We start from the raw sequence: 21923 nt of genomic DNA, 5'->3' as shown, positions 1-21923 counted from the left end.
AGAAAAGGATTTTCTTGTATTTGTCATTTTTGTTAACAATAATTGCCACATACATTCATTAAAATCAGTTATCAGATTGATAAATAATTATCTCAGTATTTTAAAATTAGTATATGAGTGGGAATGCCTTTTGCTATTAAACTAGAGATGGTTTGAGTTTACTTTACTTAAAGATAATTTTAAATATTCCATTAATATTTAAACTATTATTGATTATATTTTCATTTCAAGATTATGCATAAGATTTTTTTTTGTTTTTTTTGGGGGGTCACACCCGGCAGCACTCAGGGGTTACTCCTGGCTCTGTGCTCAGAAATAGCCCCTGGCAGGCACAGGGGACCATATGGGATGCCGGGATTCGAACCACCGACCTTCAGCATCTAAGGCAAATGCCCTACCACTGTGCTATCTCTCCGGCCCCTATGCATAAGTTTTTTATGTACAGATTACTTATATTCTTATATATGGTCATCAGTACTAGAATGAAGAACTTACAGTTTTGATATATTTAAAAGGAAATAAATTCTTGGTACAATATACAGGAAGAAAAACATAAGATCTTTAAATACAAATTCAATGGTATTTCATGCAAAAAATCCTATATTTTAAGACAAAAATGTGACAAAAATTTATCTCTGAATAATAAGAATTCTATTAATTCTATTCTGCAAAACATGTAATGCTAGGGGATGGAGCAATAGCACAATGGTAAGGTGTTTGACTTGCATGAGGTCAACACAGGACAGACCCAGTTGGAATCCCTGCATCCCATATAGTACCCCACCCCAAGCCTGCCAGGAGTGACTTCTGAGCTCAGTCAGCAGTGACCTCTGAATGCTGTTGAGTGTGAACCCAAAACCATATATAATTATATGTACATACATTCATATATATATATTCATATATATGTGAATATATATAATGCTAAAGATTGCAATTTTGATTCTTTCATTAGCCCAATTTTGTAATGCTGAATGGCAAAGAAACTGGATGGCCAAACATGAGTCAGATTCATTGTTTAACCTAGCTCTCACCTGGAATGACTGAAATGGTTTTCAATGCTCGAAGAACTCTGAATGTTCTCAATGCTGAGACATTGCCCAGGTCCACAAACTCTGTCACATATCTGTAATAGGAAGTTCACACACAAAATTAAAAGATACAGGAGAGAAAGGAGATATAGGAGAGAGAGAGAGGAGAGAGAGAGAGAGAGAGAGAGAGAGAGAGAGAGAGAGAAGAGAGAGAGAAGAGAGAGAGAACTTTAAGTACAAGCAATCTGTGCTGCATAGTCACTAATTACTGATTACAGGTCCACAAACTCTGTCACATATCTGTAATAGGAAGTTCACATACAAACAAAATAAAAGATACAGGAGAGAGAGGAGAGAGTGAGAGTGGGCGAGAGAGAGAGAAATCTGTGCTTCATAGTCACTAATTACTGGTTACTTGGAATTACGAAAATAATTTCAAAGCTCTCAACACTGAAAATTTCTCTAAATTAAAATTTTGTCTTACATGCCTATTTAATTAAATCAGAGGGTTTATATTGGACTGTCAATTTGGTAAAGTTAATTAATGCCCAGGAAATGTTGGCTACCTTTCTGGATGGAAAAATGTACTATATACCAGTGATTAATGAAAAATTAGTCTTCTTGGGACTGAAAGAGTAAGTGTGTAAAAAGTTTGCCTTTGCATTTGGCCAGTCCTGATTCCAGCCCTGGTATTACATATGGTTCCTTAAGCACACAGTGAGAGATCCCTGAGTGTAGAGCCAGTAGGAAGCCCAGAACATGGCCAGGTGTGAAACAGAATAAACAGAATAAATAATTAATAAATAATAATTAATAAACAGAAGCCACAATTAGCCTTTTTATTAGAAGAGGAATAGAAAACATCTTTGTGAATAGGGAGTTTTACCAAAAGAAAGTGATAAATATGAGGCTGGAAAAATAATACAGTGGGAAAGGTGCTTGATTTGCATGTGGCTGACTTGTGTTCTATCCCTAGTACCCCATGTGGTCTATGAGCCTGCCAGCAATGATTTCTTAGCGTCATCAGGGGTAAGCCCTGAATATCACTGGTTGTGGCCCCCAAAAACAAACAAGCAAATAAAATAAATAAAAACATATATAAATAATATGTGTATGAATCATGTCAACAATGGTACTAAATTTTAGTTTTTGGGTCACATCCGGCAGCGCTCAGGGGTTACTCCTGGCTCTAGGCTCAGAAATCGCTCCTGGCAGGCTCGGGGGACCATATGGGATGCCGGGATTCGAACCACCATCCTTCTGCGACTAAGGCAAACGCCTTACCGCTGTGCTATTTCTCCGGCCCCAATGGTACTAATTTTTAATATTGATTTATTCAGACTAAAATAGGACCCAAGTTTTACTGATTAAAATTTAATCATAGTTTCTATTTAAGGAGGTTTGTGTTGAGAATTAAGAAAGATATAAGATAATCATAGAAGGAAAGAAAGAGGGTGAGTAGAGAAATGTCTGAAAAGTCAGATATTCTGTATATATTTTTTAAAATAAGTTCACTGACAAATAATAATTTACTGTACTAAGTATATAAAATCAAATAATTTTTCCTTGCTAGATAGAAAATGTTGATGCTATTAGATGCTAATTTTCTATTCGTGTAACAAAGAAACTGGGGAGACTATAAGGCCAATGTACATTTAAGATTGAATAACTTGAGACTGTCAATTTGAAAAATATATTCATAGATGTATTGTAAGTTTGCCTGTACTTATCTATTACGGTGTGTATGCTATGTTGAAGAGTCACTTGTATGATATTGATGAAATGTGTTTGTTACATGTATAAACTATTATTTCAACTACTATGATGGCTTTATGCCTAAAGAAAAAAATATTTTACCTCTGTTTAAATCTGGAGATTCAATTATAATAAAATATTTTCAGATGAAACAAGAATATATCTAAAAGTAAAAACACTCAAATAAAAAAGTCCTACTCAAAGTTCAAACTATAATTCTTTTTTGAGTTTACCAAAAAGTCACTTACGCAAATGTTATGACAGTAAAGTCTAGCCAGTTCCATGGATCCCGAAGAAAAGTAAAATCTTCTAAACAAAAGCCTCTTGCAATAATTTTTATGAGTGATTCAAATGTATATATTCCTGTGAAGGTATACCTGGAGACAAGAATTAAAAAACAATTGAAAAGTGAATAAGTTTTTGTCAGAGCCTATAAGACTTTTATTGTCTTGTAAGTGCAATAAAAGAGCAATAATAAAGAATCTATGTAGGTTAAAACTACTTTCATGGAAAAAAATTGAATACCATTAATTTAAATTCAAGCCCCTGACATGTGGGAAATTATTTTTAAACTATTCAAAGGGCAGAATTTAAATGTATGCTACATATATTTCATCTAGCTGCTGCCTTAAATATCCTGAAATCATATTAATTTAGGAGACCCTCCTGAGAACTATCCAGCTCACACACATGATGGAAAGCCATACAAAATAATATTACAGAAATAGAAATTGATATTATTTTATAAAGGAAAATAAAAACCAGAGTCAATTTCAATCATACTTTAAGAATGAGAGAATGGACAAATGAACTATTCTTATTCTCTCCATTTCTACAAGATATAATAGTTTGCCTCAGTTAAAAATAGGTTTTTTGATAACAAAGTAGATATTTCTAGGGCCATAAGTAAACTTTTAAAACAGATTGAAGTATTGCATTCACTCAAAGTTTAAATATCTACAAGATGAATAAATTAGATGTTTCTAGGGAGCTGATGTACATCTATGGACCTCATATGTTAACTTTAATACCTTAGAAATGCATATGATATACTTGTTATTGCTTTCACCAGAAACAATGTATTTTTTCTGACTATCTCTAACCTGGAAGTATCCAGGAAGTTAAGAGGCATTTGGGAAAACCACAGTATTTGCTCCTTTGAGGGTTCAGTAGTCACTGAGCAATAGTGGCTGGTGTGGACAAATTTAATAGGCATTGTAAGCGTAGTACAGCAGTGATTATAAATTTTCCTTCTGTCGTCAGAGATGTCAAGAACAGAGCTCTCAATGATGTTAATAATGTTACTGAAAACACTTTTCTAACTTTTTTTTTTGGTCTCACCCAGCAGCGCTCCTGGCTCTATGCTCAGAAATCGCTCCTGGCAGGCTCGGGAACCATATGGGATGCTGGGATTTGAGCCACCGTCCTTCTGCATGCAAGGCAAACACCCTACCTTCATGCTATCTCTCCGGCCCCTTTCTCTAACTTTTAATTCAATTAATGTAGTCTTAAGTTTCTGCAATCAGTGGTGTTGGGTCCTTGTCACTGGTGGTGTTGGTGGTAATTTTGAATATCAATACTAAAACGTTATTATAGATTGTTTTCTTAAACTATTTTAAACATTCCCTCAAATACATAAATTCTAAAACTTAATTTTAGGATTTAAAATGCCATTATTTTGTGATCACATTTGAAACTGATGTAGAGATATCATGAAGTAGATAATTCTGATGCAAGTGAAAACTTTTAATACACAACGTTGTCTTTTTATGACATACCTCAACTATCCTTAAAGATTTCTAGCTCATTAACTTATCTGGAATTAAGTTTTCATCATACTTGCTTTGGCAAATAAATATATTGGTCTTAAATGTGAATCATCAAGGAAAGCTGGTACTTAAGAATCATAGGGTTTGAAGCCAGAGTCTGTGCAGAGCATAAGACACATTACTTAAGGCACATGTAACTGATAGCAGTTTAATTCCCTATACCACATGTTCCTTCAAGCCCTGCTGGATTTAGATCTAGAGGTCCCTAAGTATCCCAGGTAGACTCTGGAGATTCCCGAGTACTCTATTTCACCTCTTCAAAAATGACTTTATGAGATATTAGATTCAGTTGCTGGAGTGATAATAAATTAGTTAGGCATTTGCCTGGTATGCAGTTGACCCAGGTTCAATACCTAGCATCCCAAATGGTTCCTTCAGCATGGCCAAGGGTAATTTGTGAGAACAGAACCAAGAGCAACACTTGATAACCAATGGGTGTAGATTTAGTAGAATGAGGGCTATGAAATTGGGTTTAAAAACATTAATATAAAAAAATTAAAAAAAAATAAAAACATTAATAAAAATGTTCTATTTAAGGTGTCAGCAGGGGGATTTCTTCTGAGAACTCTGTTTTTGGGTAATTGTCCTTCCACTGTAACTTTACCTTGTCCTCTTTCTTTGCATCATTGTTCACATAATTAAAAAAAAATCTAAAAAAAAATGTTCTTCAGGGGCTGGAGAGATAGCACAGCGGTGTTTGCCTTGCAAGCAGCTGATCCAGGACCTAAGGTGGTTGGTTCGAATCCCAGCATCCCATATGGTCCCCCGTGCCTGCCAGGAGCTATTTCTGAGGAGATAGCCAGGAGTAACCCCTGTGCACCGCCGGGTGTGGCCCAAAAACTAAAATAAAAATGTTCTTCAGTTTTATTAAAAAGGTACATTATGACATAGTCAAATCAAAGTCCTGACTATGCATATTCTGATATATGCTAATATCAACATCTATAATTTTATGTATATCTATATATAAACCCATATACTCACATAGTTGGTGGTTTAAAATATAAATTAAACTTACTCTACATTCTTTGTCCAATCAGGAGGGTTACTCATTGTCATAAACACACAGTTCGTTAAAATAGTGCACATAATTAGCATGCTGAATAATGTAAGTTATCGTTAAGGAATACACAAAAGAAAATCCAGATTACCGCCTTATATTATTTTAAACAAACATTGAAAAATCTGCAGTTTAGCCAGTAATCAGTGGTAGATAATTTTTGCACAAGTCATTTAATCTCTTTAAATGTCAATAAAATATAGGATAAAGTATAAAAATATGAAAACAATTACATGAAACCTTTGTGAAAGTAAAAAGTGTTGCTTTTGCTAATTTCATTAAAGAAATAAATGTATAACCAATGGAGCCTCAGTGAGAAACTGCAATATGGAGTCATATAGTCTTTGACAGAAAGTGATGACTAAGCTAGTTCTGATGATTAAAATAGTAATTTGAACTGAAGAGATAGGACAGCAAGTAGGGCACTTGTCTTGCCCATGACCTACCCAAGTTCAATTCCTGACACCTCATGTGGTCTCATGAGTCTCTCGAGGAGTTATCACTGATCACAGAGATAGAAATAAACCCTGTGCATTGCAGGGTATGGCACAACCCCTTCCCCAAGAGAGCAAATCATTGATGAAGATCAATATCTATGTTTTAAACTTCTTTAAATACAATTAAACATTATCTTTCAAAGAGTTTAAAACCAACTAATGTTTTCAAATTATAATGTGGTGTTAATCATTTTGACCTTGAGTTATACAAGTGCAGGAGCATTGGATAAGAGTTAAAGTGAATATTCTTGAAGGATAGTGATTAACAAGATAGGAACATAATCAAAATTCAACATAAAAGTAAACTTGCATAAGTCACTAACCTCTCTGTGCCACCAAAACTTCTTTTGTCTTTACTCCCTTTGATACAGTGAAATAATTTAGTTGCGTACCCTATCAGTTTGAAAGAATGTTCATACATAATATATGTAAGGTACTTAGAACTGACATGTATATGAATAAAGTACATAGAACTGACTTGTGTTTTAGTAAATATAATCTAAGTGTTAAAGGAATAAGACAAAACAGACTTTTGGAGATGAAAAACAACTAGGTTAGTTACCATATTTGAGAAATAAAACCTTAGCTCTGGAGAAATAGATAACTTGGCCAAGGACTACAATATACAGCATTCTCTTCAATATACTGCCAAAACAAAAATTTTCCATAGATATAAAGAATGTTTCCTCTAAATGACCACTTGATGGCACTAAGAACACAAACCAGGGTAAGGAACCATAACCATAAAGACAGAACCCCCTGAACAAATAAATAACTTATTATTTCAAATATTTAATTTTACTAATGACATTTAGACAACTGAGGAAGTTCTTACTATCATGTTAAGAAAAGAATGACCTAAATTTTAGAGGTTTTTTTTTAAAAGAAAATCTATTTGTTTTTATAGTAATACATTGGTAATTTTTCATATTTGTTTACTTGTGTGGTTTTTGTTTTTGTCACACTTAGACACCTGGCAGTGTCCAGGGCTTATTCTTGACTCTGTGCTCAGGGATTGCTCTTAGTGTGCTTTGGGGATGAAATAAGTGCTAGGAATCTAAACTGGTGAGTAGTGTGCAAAGCAAGCACACTAACCATTGTATTGTCTCCCATTCTACAACATATGTCTTATTGCCATTTCTTACTGACTGAAATGACTTAATTTGAAATGAAAATTCCCATCAATATCAATAAAATTAATTCAATGAAAGAATTCATTAAAAAAACCAATAAGATTCACAAAGCTAAATCCCTAAAGACTATTTGGAAATATAATCCCATCTTTTTTCATTAACTTGCAGTCTTTAGTAAGCAATGCATTTTGCACGGCAGTGTCAAAATTTAATGATAAGATTGAAATACAGCCAATATTTGGTCCCCATTTCTTTAGTAAAATTCAAGTACCAACTAAGTCACTGACTCTTCCGTTGAAAATATAGTTAAAGGTTTATTCTAAAGTACACACTATTTTATACTATATATTTACTTAAATATATAGTATTGGCTTTTGAGTAGATTTCTATTTTTATATTACTATTTATTATAATATTATACAAAATTACAAACTTTGTACAAAAATAGTAAAGATACAAAGGGATACTTTATACTAGATTAGCAAGGTTCCATACAAATTATTTTTAGAAATGTGTATGTATATTTTAATGAACTATTTAAAGGCATGTTATGAGTGTATTATGTCTACAGCTTTGATAAAATATGTATTGAAATATATAACATACTTAACAATGTTTAAAACTGTAAGTTTCAGTGATATTTATATGACTAATAAACTTTATGAATAAGGCTTACGGAGAAAAATACAAAATAATAATGATTAAAAACTACAATATGTGGATATTTGTTAAAATACAAAATATGAATAATAAAAACCATAATATGTAGATATTTATCAACTTAATTTTATATTTAGCTACAAAGCACTTAAAGGTTAGTACAACTAGTTAATATTGATCACTTGAAAAGGATATGAATGTACCAAAATCTTAATAGCTATTTTCCTAAGAGGATTGAAGGGAGTTAAAATGTACAGGGCTGAAGTGGCACTGAACCGGAAGATGGCCTTCCCTTTATTCAATACTATAAAAGTCTGCAAGATAAGAACAGAACATAGAAATAAGAAAGCATAGCCAGTTACATTCTATTGCCTACTTTCTGTATTTATCAAAAGAAATTATTTCAAATTTTCAACTTTTGATTTGCAAATGTACACACATTGTGTCTACATCTCTTCTTAACTAAAGGTCATCCAATGTTATAACTTACCTTTTAGTTCATACTTACCAAAATTATTATCTTACCTAGGATATTTGGTGATGATATTTTCTTTTCTTAATATTTTTAAACTTCTGAGCTAAGTGAAAATCTAAATGGGTGCACATTTAATTATATTCTAAAAGACTGTAAGATACTACATTTCTTTTAGAATAATTTCAGCTTTACCAGTTCAAATGTTGAAAACAATTCTATGAAACATAAAATCCTTTAATAGTATCAATACTTTTTGAAATAAATATTCTTTAGTTCTTTGAAAATAAACATATCACTCTATTTGTAATATAAAATGATAAAAAAACAAACCATCATTAAACCCACTCGTGGGTTCACTGGATGTAATCCAAAAATTGATTTCTGGATGCTGCATTCCCTTGTATTTGTTAACCAGGAGTGCTAACACTAAATTTAGCTGACACACTAAATTCTAACCCCAGTTGATTACCTATCTCTAGCAGTGCCTTCTGAAGTACAGAGGAAAAGCAAAAATCACCTGAAGATACTAGGATTTAGGAGGGTGAAAAGAATTACAGTCCAAATATTAGACCTATATTAAAGATATTAGCAATGTCAAGAGAAGAAAGAAAGCAGCAACATGAAATAGTATAGTAAGGATTTGACTTTGTTTCTAAGATACTTACATTCAGACAAATGCTATGGTGAACAGAAGATTTATCTCTGAAGAGACTTTCAACTCTTAGAAAGTTCTAAAATTTAGTCATACATCACAGGCAATCTGTGATGACAAGCATTAACTTTATATTTATGTTCTACTGATAATCCTTGATGTTTTATTTCTGTATTTAGAGTTCATATTATAAATTTCAATTTCTTTTTCCTTTTACCTTGAGGCTTTCTAAATTCACAAAGAGTAATCACTCTAAAATATTTGCTGACTTGTTGCTTGAGAATAGCATTTATGTTTTATGTAGACTTGCCTAACCTTTATGTATCTGTAGGTTGTTTCTGGGCTGGGATAAAGTTTTAAGTGCATTTAGCAATTTTAAGAAAATATTATATCTGTTAAATCTAGTAAAAAAGATCTATTTTGCAGATCTGTTTTTATAAATTTTAATTTATAAAATCTAGAAGTTTTATATTTGCTTATTATATATACTAATTAGCATATGTACTTTAAATTGTTTTATAGTACTTAATGGAAGAATGTGACCTACCATCCAACAGTTTTAAAAAGTGGATCTACAGGGCCAGAGAGATAGCATGGAGGTGGGGTGTTTGCCTTGCATGCAGGAGGACAGTGGTTCGAATCCCAGCTCCCATGTGGTCCCTCAAGCCTGTCAGGAGGGATTTCTGAGTGTAGAGCCAGGAGTAACCCCTGAGTGCTGTGACTCTTCCAACCCCCCAAAAAAGTGGATCTAAAATATAAAAAAAAAAGCAATTATACTAATTGTATTTAAAGGATGGGAAAGTGTCACTTGCATTCTGAGGGAGACATCACTAGGGTTTATAATACTTGCCCTCCCCACTTTTCCTCTGATTCATTGTTTTGTTTTGTTTTTTTCTGTAAATGACATTGTGTGGTCTGGTCATCACAAAACATATACTGTACCTTACACTTACTTATACTTGTGTGTAATCAAGTATTGCACAGCTTTAAGAATGAATATCAAGATTTGGGATAAGAGTGATAGTACAGTGGGTAGGGTGCTTGTCTTGCATGTGGCCAATCTGGGTTTGATTTCTGGCATCCCTTATGGTCCCATGAGCATCTCCAGCAGGAATTTCTGAACACAGGCACAGGAGTAATCCCTGAGCACTGTGGTCCCCAAATCTTTTTTGGGGGGGTCACATCTGGCAGCGCTCATGGGTTACTCTTGGCTCTACTCTCAGAAATCGTTCCTGGCAGGCTCGGTGGACCATATGGGATGGCAGGATTTGAACCACCGTCCTTCTGCATGTAAGGCAAACGCCCTACCCCCATGCTATCTCTCCAGCCTCTGTCAAATCTTAAACAAAAACAACAAAAAAGAAAATCAAGATTTTTAATTTTTTCCTTCATACTTTTTATTGTAGTAAAATGCATTTTAACATATCATATTCACCAGTTTTAAATGTACAAGTTCAGTGAGGACATTTTGAAGGAGGGAGGGATCAACATCCAATAGTAATCAAGGCTTACTAATGGCTATTAGTAAGCTCCTGGCAGAGCTTAGAGTTTGAGAGCATATGGTGTGCCAAGGACTGAGTCAGGGTCAGTTGCCTACAAGACAGGCATTCTACCTGCTGTATAATCTCTCTGGCTTTTCAATGAGACATTTAAAAGGAATGTATCAGAGGGCATAATTAAGCACTAACATTCTTTATACTTGATTTAGCTTACTAAAAATCCCATTAACACAACTCCTCAGCATTATTTTTATTACATTAAGTTAATTCAATGAAAAAAATTGTGGTGGCAAAAGAAAGGCTGATCTAGTAATACCTAGCTTGAAATAAGATTCTCCTTAATAGAAAAGGGATATAGAATGAAAAAAAATGATAGTTAAAATGTATGCAATTTTATGTCTCAGAACAAACTTCAAGATTATTTTTATTATAAGAACAAGGAGGTTCTATATATAAATTATATGAGATATCACTTTAAAGACATAGTTGTAGAAATGTAACTCTTAACATAGTAATAATCAGGATTATTGTTATTACCTTTTAACATAGACATCAAATATAAGTAGTATTTATTGAACTCATATATAGGTAATAAGTTGTAAAAATATCTAAGCATTGCAGATTCTAGAAAGAAGCACTCAGGAAGTCTTAGGTACAGTATTAATTTATTTGATTTCAATGAAAATGATGTAAATGAACCATTTGTAGCTCACAAAGCTCTGAGCTACAATTTATAAGGAAACAATGATTTGTAGAACATGATCCCAAGTAGCTTACAAACTTGTGAATACTTAACTGCAATACTAATGAAAGTTATAAACACTTATGAAGGCTTACCTAGATCAGAATTGTCCAATTGCAATACTATGTGAATTACAGATCTCGGCCACAGATTTATCTTAAGATGTTATCTTAAGTTTTAAATGAATATAAAGAAATGGGTAATATTAAATTTAACTATGTTTACTTTTGCCCAATATATCCAAGTTTGCATCACTTGCACATGACATTTATTGGAAAGTTCACATCTATTTATACTAATTTTGTTTTACAAAGTCAGAACTTCATACTTTAAGCAAAATGTGTAGTCACAAATGGATAATGTCTATTGTATTCCATGTGAGGCTTATGTCTTTGGCCTATTCTGGACCTGAAAGCAGAATGCTGGTGGGTCCCAGCAGCCACCACACCTAAAATGCACCATATTAAGGGTACACTCTACAGCTCCTTCTTAATCTGCTGGCTGCTCCATCAACCCAGGTGTGCTTAGATAGCCACACAATAGCTCTACTCAGCAAATTACATGATAAAGGAAGTTAGTCTTCACATTCTGTGAAGATGAACAAAGAAGATAAAGAACAACCTCCAGTCTAATCCCTCAGTATCTTCCATTGATGTTAATTACAAATAGTCACCCTCAGCACAACACTAGAAAGCCAACAGGGAAAACTGTAGAAGCTCACCAAATTCAGTGAGTGAGAACAATATCACCAAAGACATAAATAACACGAATAAATCCTCAGAAGGTCTGTAGTGACAGTATGATGAGAATGTTTCATGAGTTCAAGAAATTACAGCACAGGTCATCTGCAAAGCACAAGAAAGTATCAGAACTGAAAGGGGAAAAATAGACCATAGTCATAAATGGCAGGAATGATAACACAGTAGGTATATAAAAAAGTCAATGGAAGCTCAGAAATTGAGCAAAGGATGAAAGAGCCCCAAGGTGAGAAGGAGAACACAGCTAGAAAACAGCAAAAGGTTGAAAATGCTCTGAAAAGACACAAATAGCATGTCAGAGAACTATAGGATCAATTTAAGAAGAATAATAAAAGAATCATCAGAGTTCCTGAAGAGCAGAAAGGCAAATTTGATGAAGAAACATCAGTTAAAGAAATCATTGGATAAGAACTTTCCTACTTAAGGAGACAGCCACAGAGATTCAAGATATCGAAAGGGTCCCAGTGAAAATTAACCGAATTTGGAAAATTGAAGACACGTTATACACAAAATGACAAAATCTAAAAAGAGACAGAATATTGAAAGAAGCAAGATAAAAAAGAGCTTACATACATATAACAGACAATAGATGTATCAAACGAGTCTCTATGAACCAGAAAAATCATGAGGAATATAGTACAAAAACTAAATGAATGAACAACTCACTACGAATAGTCTATCTAGCTAGGTTATCATTGAAATTTTATGAAACTATACAGAACTTAATGGACAGGTAAAATCTGAGGGAATTTATAGTCTTGAAACCTTTTTTAAAGGACAAGACAGTTCCCCAAATGTGGCATTGAGTAACACTTCTAATGGTTCATAGTTATCCTCTACTAGGGTTAAAAACATATGGCAATTAATCATCACAAATTGACTTCTTTTATTGTATTTTCTGATAATCCTATTTTTTATGTCTTTAAGTTATATTGGGCCAAGTGACATGAAATAAATTTGTCATGTACCTGCCAAGAGAGCAGGCTGGGGGTGAGGAAGGAACATCGAAATACAGGTGGAGGAAAGGAGATAATGGTAGTGAGACATACACACATTGTATATCTGAAACAATTCTATTATTAACAACTTTGTAAATCATGGTGCCTTAATAAATATTATTCTCAATAAACAATAAAATATATGACTTAATATATATAGATATTAAAAGTGCAGACTTGAGTCTGGAGATAGTATAGTGAGTAGGGCAATTGCATTGCACACAGCTGACCTGGGTTTGATTTCTGCACCCATATAGTCCTCTAAGCTGCTAGGAATGAACCTTGAACACAAAGCCAGTAGTAAGCCTTTAGCAACACCAGGTGTGGCCTCCAAACTAACTAAATATATGTGCAGACTTTGGAGTAGGATTTTTGCTCAAAATTTTACTTCTACTAGTGAGATCAATACAGGTTATTTAACCTTGCCATAACTCATTTACTGTTTTTGATTTCTTTCTGTTTTAGCAGTGCTGGGGATTCAACATTATGTTCTTCATACATGCCAAGATGTTTTCTAGATCACTGAGAGAATTCCCAAACCTTCCATTACCTTTTTAGAAAGATGTAAAAAATACATTAACTTATAGAGATGCTGTGATTCCACTGTAGTAAAAACAAATATAAACTTTTACTAAATAATTCAGGCAAAAATTATGAAATAACAGAACTGTGTGCATCTGTTTTAAGAACTTTAAAAGATATTTTTGAGAGGAATTTCAAATTTGGGGCTGGAGAGATAATGTAGTAGGTAAGGTGCTTGCTTGCCATGCATGCGGCACACCCAGGCTTAATCTCCAGTTCTTCCCTTAGTCTAACTTTAGAGTTGGTATGGAAAAGTTATGTGTAATGATTGGGAAAGAACTTTTACTTAAGAATCCAGGAACTTTTTTCTCTTAGTTTTTCAGAAAGTTATTTTGTTTGTACTATTTTTCTCTAGGATGAACATGATTTGAACAAACCACAGCATCCCACTTTCCATTTCTAACTGTGAGCATAATTTTAACTTTCTTATAACCTAGGGACCATTGTTCTTAAAGTTAACAGTTTAAACTTATGTAAACTTTATTTTTATCTGAAAAATATAGACAAATGAAATAATTAATCCCAAATTATTGACCTTTTCATCTATAGTATGATATTAAAAGCAAGAAAGGGTGGTTTGCACTGTTTGTGAACAACATAAAAATGTATAGACTATTTTACAGAACTTACTCTACAACTCTTCTAAATAGGCATTTTCAATTCAAACTAACACAAAATAGGTATGTCCATGTATATGTTCTAAAACACACCCTAATGCCTATGTTAATGATAGAGATTATTTTAATTAATAAATCTGTGGAAATTTTATCAATATATATATATATATAAGATTGTGATTCTAAAAATGACAATAGAGTTCCAGGAGGACTGCTGTAAGATACTCATCTCTTGCCTTGAGGTTGCCCAGGAAGTCTCACTAACACATTTCCTTGGCATTCCCATCTTCAGCCAGAAATGGAGCCCATCCCTTTCTACATCTAAACTACTGGCAAAGAGAGAAGAAATTAATTAGCAGAAAAAAATTTATGACCCAAGGAAAGATACTGCACAGGTTTGTGTATTAAAAACACCCTTGGGTCGAGATTGTATTAGAACATATCTGTGGGAACATTCCTCATTGAGGAGATTTTCTCTGCCATCTAATTTTTGTTCTATTTTTTCTGGGTTTACTATTAATAGTTTCACTTAATTTCCTGCTAAGGATTATAGCCTCTGGATTCAGACCAAGAATTTCCTCTTTTTACAGCTTATTGGGAGTAGAAAGTTTTCTTTTCATAGAGAAAATAAACTTCTCTATCTGATTCTAAAGTATTGTACTATTGTTTTGAATTACCTCTCCGTTTCATTTTTGTTTTCCCTTTAGATTGTAAATTGGTCTAAAATACTAACTCTTTGTATGGTAAACTAGCTACCAAGATATTATTCTCATTAACCTCAAACACAAATAGCATTTGACTGTGCTTTACTAATTCATAGTCCTCACCTAAATACATGAAATTTAAGTCAGAGATAACAAAGCAAAAGGTATATGCCAACTTTCGATACACAGATCAATGTCTGCAAATTTGATTTCTTAAGAAAAATCTTAAACATGAATTATTATGTATGTATATGTGTATCTGTATATATGTATATATATGTAATGCATATGTGTATATAACAGTTTTTTTGGGGGGGTGGTTTTGGGACACACCCACTCAGGGGTTAGCCCTGGCTATGCACTCAGAAATCACTCTTGGCTTGGGGGACCATATGGAACGCTGGGGAATTGAACCGAGGTCTGTCCTAGGTAAGCATGTGCAAAGCAAATGCCCTACCACTTGAGCCACTGCTCTGGCCCATAATACACAAAGTTTTAAGGAACATTACATGAGTCAAATCAAATATGTATGTAAGCTTGAGTCTGTAAGTCAGATTTTGTTCTCTTTTTTTGGATTTAAGCAAAGAATAAATTTCCCTAGAGATTAACTGATACAATCATTTGTCTCTAAATTTTTGCAGGATGCAGTAGAGGATGCAGGACCAATGCTAAAGATAACATCATAGAGCAGGGGTGGTGAACAAGTTCGACACAAAGAGCTAAAATTTTAAACTGTGAGAGTCAGAGAGCCACACCACGCAGTGACCTGCCTAAACAGACAAACACACAAAAGCGTATAATTTTAACAATAATCTATTAAACACATATTGCATTTTGCCATTTTGAGTGAGGGTAAAACTCCTGCAGTGATGGTGAGGGTGTGCTGCGTCCTCCACACTAAGCACTAACGGCCAGATGTGACCCAACATGTGACACACGGGTCCCCCCAGCTCGCTGGCCTGTGCAGTTGTCTCTGAGGGATGGGAGACGGGATGATGCAGCCTGGGGGCGGGACTCTGCACTCAGAGATCTCTCCTCAGAGGTCCCTCCTCAGAAGCAACAGAACAAAATCCAAACTTGGCAAAGAGCCACAGTAGACAAAATAATGAGAAGAGGCAAAGAGCCACATTCATTTTGACCGGGAGCCTCATGCGGTTTGCCACCCCTGTCATAGAGGTTGCCCAGCTGGATTCTAATCATCTAGGTTTAAATTTGTCTCTACCTTAACTTCAGACAAAGAGTAAAAATTGAAAAGTGAATAATTATGAATTAAATATTTCCTAGCATTATAGTTAATGTTCATAACCTGGATACTGTGTTTTATTATATATCAGTTAATTTTTCATCAGAAAAAACATTGAGGCCCATAATTCAATGCAATATTGTTAAAAATTGTTCTATGCCAATTTGTACACCTGAATGGAAGATATAATAACAGTACTAACCCAAGGTTTCTTTGCTTTCTTTTTAAGGAAGAGATGAAATCAATGTCCTTAATGGATTCTAAAACGTCATATAAATTCAGAATTAAAAGATTAAAATGGTGTATGCCAAAGTGGCTGAATCTATGTCGTTTCCTTCTGATGTAAGTTGCTGATGAATGTGAAGTCTACACAAAATTTTAGATTTATCACAAAAAACCTTTCTGAAACACACACAAAGAACTGAAGGAGGACTCCCGATAAAAACAGAAGACAAAATTACTAGAAATCAAAGAATAAACTTAAAAATTTCATGGAAAAATCACAAGCTATCAAAATATATGGGGTATAGCAAAAGCAGTACTACCATGGAAATTCATAACAATGCAGGTATAGACCAAGAAACAAGCAAAAAAAAATGTTCAAACACACAATCATATTTTAAGGATATGACAGAAAAAAAAACAAATGAAACAATTCAGTAGAAAAAGGAAATAATAAAAGATAGTCGAATAAATGAAATAGAAATAGAAAATCACAAAAATATCAAAACATCAAATTAACTCTTCAAAAGAATAAATAAGAATAATTGCTAAATTACATAGTACATGAAGAAAAGGAGAGAAAAATACTAATAAACATAATTAGAAAATAAGAGAAGTTCAGAAGATATCACAAAAAACATTATGATGACAACTTTATTCCACTAAGTTCAATAACCTAGAAGTTTCTAGAATAAATAGTTACGTTTTAGAATCATATACCCTTCCAAGACTAAAATTAGAAGAAATAGATACTATCTGAATGTTCTAATTTTAGAACAATAATAAATTTTTATAAAACAAAAGACTAGGTCCAGATAGTTTTGCTAGTGAATATTACCAAAATTTCAAAGTTGATATATTTTCTGTCTCAAATTTTCTCAAAACTTTGAACATATGGGAATTCTTCAAGTTCAACATTACCTGATACTAAAAATAGAGATATCATTAAAAATACAGCACAAAACCCTGCTAATTATAGATACAGAGACTCTTAGTGAAATCTTAGTGAACTAAATTTAAAAACTTATTTATTAAACTAGAGATCATGATCAAATGTGATTTATTTCTGAGATGTAAAGATAGTTTAATTTCTGTAAATGGTCATATTAATATAAGGAAAGATAAAATATTTTATTATTATACATATTTTTGCTTGAATTGGAACATTCAGCAAAATGTGTATTTGATGGCAAAAAAAAAAAAAAGCAAGAAAACAACCTAATCTTTTCTCATAGAAAAGGCATAAAACAAGGATGCCCACTCTAAGTACTATTATTCAGTATAGCATCAGAAATCCAAACCACAACAATTACTTTTAGATAAAAAAGAAATACCTAAATAGGAAATACATAAGCTATAATTATCTGAGGATTTTTTTTTTTTAGAAAACTCAAATACCCAACTTTAACACTATTAGAAAAAACAAATCAGTACAGAGAAGTGGTAGGCTAAAAATGCTATAAGCAAATAATGAAAATAAAATTGAAAATAAACAACTTTATTTTCAAGTGCTTTTAAAATACCTGGGTATATTCAACAAAAGTGATATAAGAATTATACACTGAATACTATGTCACTTTAAAAATAAAGACACAGAAAATGGAAAAACGTTATATGTTCATAGATTGGTAAAGCTAGCTATCTAAAAGAGTCATACTGCCTAAAGAGTTATTCAATGCAATAGGCCTATAAAATTTAAATTTGTTCCTCAGTGAAAAAAAATAATAAACATTACTAAGTCTTGTAAAGACATGAAACCTCAGATTCTCCTGAAAGATCAAAAGAAGATGGGAGACACTACATTTTCCAACTTTAAATCATACAATGAAGTTATAGAACCAAAACAGAATGATAGTGGAATAAAGAAAGAACAGACTTTCAAATCAATAGAATTCAACTGAGCTCCTCAAAATAAACTTTCAAATTGGTGAACAATTAATTTGTTATGAAAAATCTTGGGCCCGGAGAGATAACACAGCGGTGTTTGCCTTGCAAGCAGCTGATCCAGGACCAAAGGTGGTTGGTTCGAATCCTGGTGTCCCAGGAGCTATTTCTGAGCAGACAGCCAGGAGTAACCCCTGAGCATCACTGGGTGTGGCCCAAAAACCAAAAAAAAAAAAAAAAAAGAAAAATCTTGGCACATTCAATGAAGATAAGAATATATCTTTCAAAAATGGTGCTGGGAGAACTAGTTAGTTAATGGCACTATATTATTCTTATTATTAATATAAAAAGAAGCTGGACTATATATCACAACATATAATAATATTAATTCAAAGTGAATTATCCCTGAATACTGACTTTAAAGGTATGTTGTATTCAACTCCATTAGTGTAGAAAACATGAAAAGATAAGCAAACGGAACTAACTCAAACTGAAAACTTTGTTCAATGATAAACAATTTAACTTAAAATCATTCAAGAATTGGGAGAAAATATTTGAATACCATATATCTAACAAATTTCTAATGTTTTATATATACAAAGCACTGACAAAACTCAAACTGGGAGAGGTGCTAAATAAACATTCCCTAAAAGAAAACATACAAATGACAAACAACCATAAAGAAAAAGTGCTCATCATCACCTCTCATGAAGGAACTGCAAATCAAAGTAATAGGACACCACTTTACACAAGTAAGAATGGTTCCTATTAAAAATGTCTGGAAATAATCAGTTCTGGTGGGATACAGTAAAAAAAAAATCCCCCATTATAGTGGAAATGTAAACTAGTTCAATATCTTTAAAGAGCAGTTTGGAGAGTTCTCAAAATAATTTAAAATAGAACCACTATAAACTAAGGAGGTCGCTCCTTCCTTAGCATTTATTCCAAGAATACAAAAGCACACATGCATCTTTTTGAATATATGCCTATCTATGTTCATTGAGAAACTATTTACAATAGCCAATATCTGGGAAAAAACTAGTATGCAATGACAGATGATGGAGAAAGTTATGGTCTAACATACAAATTAAGAAACTAATTAGCTACAAAAGTGTCAAGCTTTTTCTCTTATTACTACATTAATAGAAATGAGAAAGATTGACTAACAAAATATGTCAAGGAGAGAAATACAAATATTTGAAATACTTGGTTATTTAGACATTAATTGTATAACCAGAAACAAAGCAAGAAAACACAGTAATCAGTGAAAAAAGACCTTACACTATTAAGGATAGATAAATAGGTAGGTAGGTAGATAGATAGGTAGACAGAAAAACATGTACTTTTATAAACTTATGTTACTTCAAGGGAAATAATACTAAAATTTTGTATAATTTTGTTTTCAAATATATAAACTTTTCAATTTTTGTGTATTTAGAAACAGTACCAAGTTTCAAATTGGAAGATTACTACTCAGTAACTTTCTTTCTCTTTAAACCTCATATTCAGAAAATATCACTTCTAACTTACTCCCATTTTATAGTTATCACACCTTCAAATAAATTATTTCATGAATTATGCTCTATATGCACATCAAAAAACTAGACCAGTCTAAGAAGACTAGATTCTCAACTTTAAAATGATTCTTTAAAGTGGAGAATAATATCTAAATTCACAGAGATTTCATTTTGTCCTTAAATATCAAAAAGTGCTTCTTATCTAGTTCTGGAAGTAGCTCCCAATCTCATCTTAAATTCTTCTTACACACTACAGCCCAGTCCAGTTATACTACATAATTTCTTAAAATTATTCACTATTCTTTTCTTTGGGGGTAGGGGCACACCCGGTCACAATCAGGAGTTACTCCTGGCTATGTGTTCAGAAATCGCTCCTGGCTTGGGGGCCCATATGGGACGCCGGAGGATCAAACTGCAGTCCATCCTAGGCTAGCACTGGCAAGGCAGAGATGCCTTACCGCTCAGCACCACTCCTCCGACCTTATTCACTATTTTTGAAAGGTAAAACATAACTGGTTCCCAATATAAAAGTGAACATAATAACTAAACATAGCACAACAACCAAATATCTTTTGTAGCAATAATAGATCAAGCACATGAATTTAAAATCACAAATTCTCTATTATCTTTTATCTTTTATTTTATTATTTTAAAGAATAAATGATCAGATGGAAGGATAATTATTTTTAAATCATCCATAAGACAATCACAGAAAGAATCCATTTTTAAATGGTTATACTTCTGCATTCCATAATTAACATTCATTTTCATTACAGATTTAAAATACCTCAGTCTAATTTCAGAACACTGTGACACTGTCAAAAGGATATGTCCCTCTATGGTACTGATGAGTCATATGTAATTTTAAGAAGAACATGATTTGGAGAATTTTCTGTAATAAAGAGTGGGTGAAGAATTTGAATGTATAGCCAAATGGTGCAAAGTCAACTAGAACTATGAAAGGAAACTGTGAAAAAAAAATAAAATTAAACACATGGGAAAAAAGGTGAATTCACAAGCTAAAATGTGCCTTGCCACACAACTGAATAAGTAAATAGAGTTACCTAACTGGAGTTATATTTGGGCGAAGTAACAAAGCATGAAAAATCCTGATTGTACACTGAAACCACTTTTATTTTACTCCTTAGTTCTTGCCTTGTATTTCTGAAGGCTTAAAACACCGAAGAGTCGGGAAATATTCAAATGCTTTGATGTGCCAGAAATGCTCCTGATTTAGTTGTACTCTTTCTTTGGTTACTATCTCTTTGGCTATGAATAGAATGTTGAATGTTATACTAAAACAGTCAAATTGTAAAAGAAAGTTTAAGATTAGAAAGTAGTATATAGGCAAAGTAAGAAAATTTTAAAAATGAAAATGCTAAATAAGGATATACCGGGTGTGGCCCAAAAACCAAAAAAAAAAAAAAAAAAAAAAAAAAGCATATAACTCAATCGTGTGTTCTAACTTTGCCAACTTTGCCAACATGGTTTATAAAAATTTTAATCCTGAGATCCTGGCTTCCGGCTCTCTCTCGGTCCTCTCTTGAGCTGGAGGCTAGCTCTAGCCAGCATGGGGTTGGGGGAGACCCCATGTGGAAGGCCTTCTCCCTAACTTGGGTTGGCTGGGAGCCTTGATAGGCCCCCAGCCTTCCCCTTTTCTGCCCCCGGCCTCCAGGCCTTCTGGGGTGGCAGCCCAGGTGGCCAGACAAGGTGGGTGTCGGGGGTCCCTCCTGGATGGGGTCCTAAGCTTTCCCCGCCCTTCCCTCAGCTCTAGGGTGGGTAGGGCACAGGCTGTAGGGCGGGCAGATCCTGGCTTACGACTCTCTCTTGATCCTCTCTTGAGCTGGAAGCTAGCTCTAGCCAGCATGGGGTTGGGGGAGACCCTATGTGGAAGGCCTTCTCCCTAACTTGGGTGCGCTGGGAGCCTTGATAGGCCCCCAGCCTTCCCCTCTTCTGCCCCTGGCCTCCAGGCCTTCTGGGGTGGCAGCACAGGCGGCCAGAAATGGTTGGTCCTAACTTTGGGTGTGCTGAGATTTGCTCGGTTGCGCTAAGTTTGTCACTGGCA

At 33.7% G+C, this 21923-nt stretch overlaps 1 protein-coding gene and 1 long non-coding RNA gene across 6 annotated transcripts in view; one reads left to right on the top strand and one right to left on the bottom strand.

Moving 5' to 3' along the window:
- LOC126009175 (uncharacterized) overlaps positions 1–16502 on the top strand; it is a 138836-nt gene extending 122334 nt beyond the window's left edge. Inside the window, exons 3-4 of the long non-coding RNA XR_007495890.1 lie at positions 14027–14076; positions 16469–16502. This is a non-coding gene — a long non-coding RNA (uncharacterized LOC126009175). The remainder of the gene's footprint in view (positions 1–14026; positions 14077–16468) is intronic.
- SCN1A (sodium voltage-gated channel alpha subunit 1) overlaps positions 1–21923 on the bottom strand; it is a 162073-nt gene that overhangs the window by 82938 nt on the left and 57212 nt on the right. For all 5 annotated transcript variants that reach the window (XM_049773370.1, XM_049773373.1, XM_049773371.1 and 2 more), the window contains exons 3-6: positions 8162–8279; positions 5634–5724; positions 3035–3163; positions 1035–1126 (exon numbers count right to left, since the gene is read on the bottom strand). In XM_049773370.1, coding sequence (XP_049629327.1) covers positions 1035–1126; positions 3035–3163; positions 5634–5724; positions 8162–8279 — 430 coding nt within the window. The remainder of the gene's footprint in view (positions 1–1034; positions 1127–3034; positions 3164–5633; positions 5725–8161; positions 8280–21923) is intronic.

Source organism: Suncus etruscus, chromosome 5 (assembly GCF_024139225.1).
Source record: "Suncus etruscus isolate mSunEtr1 chromosome 5, mSunEtr1.pri.cur, whole genome shotgun sequence".
Lineage (NCBI taxonomy): Eukaryota > Metazoa > Chordata > Mammalia > Eulipotyphla > Soricidae > Suncus > Suncus etruscus.
Note: the sequence above shows the minus strand (reverse complement) of the source record. Positions and strands in the feature narration are given on the sequence as shown.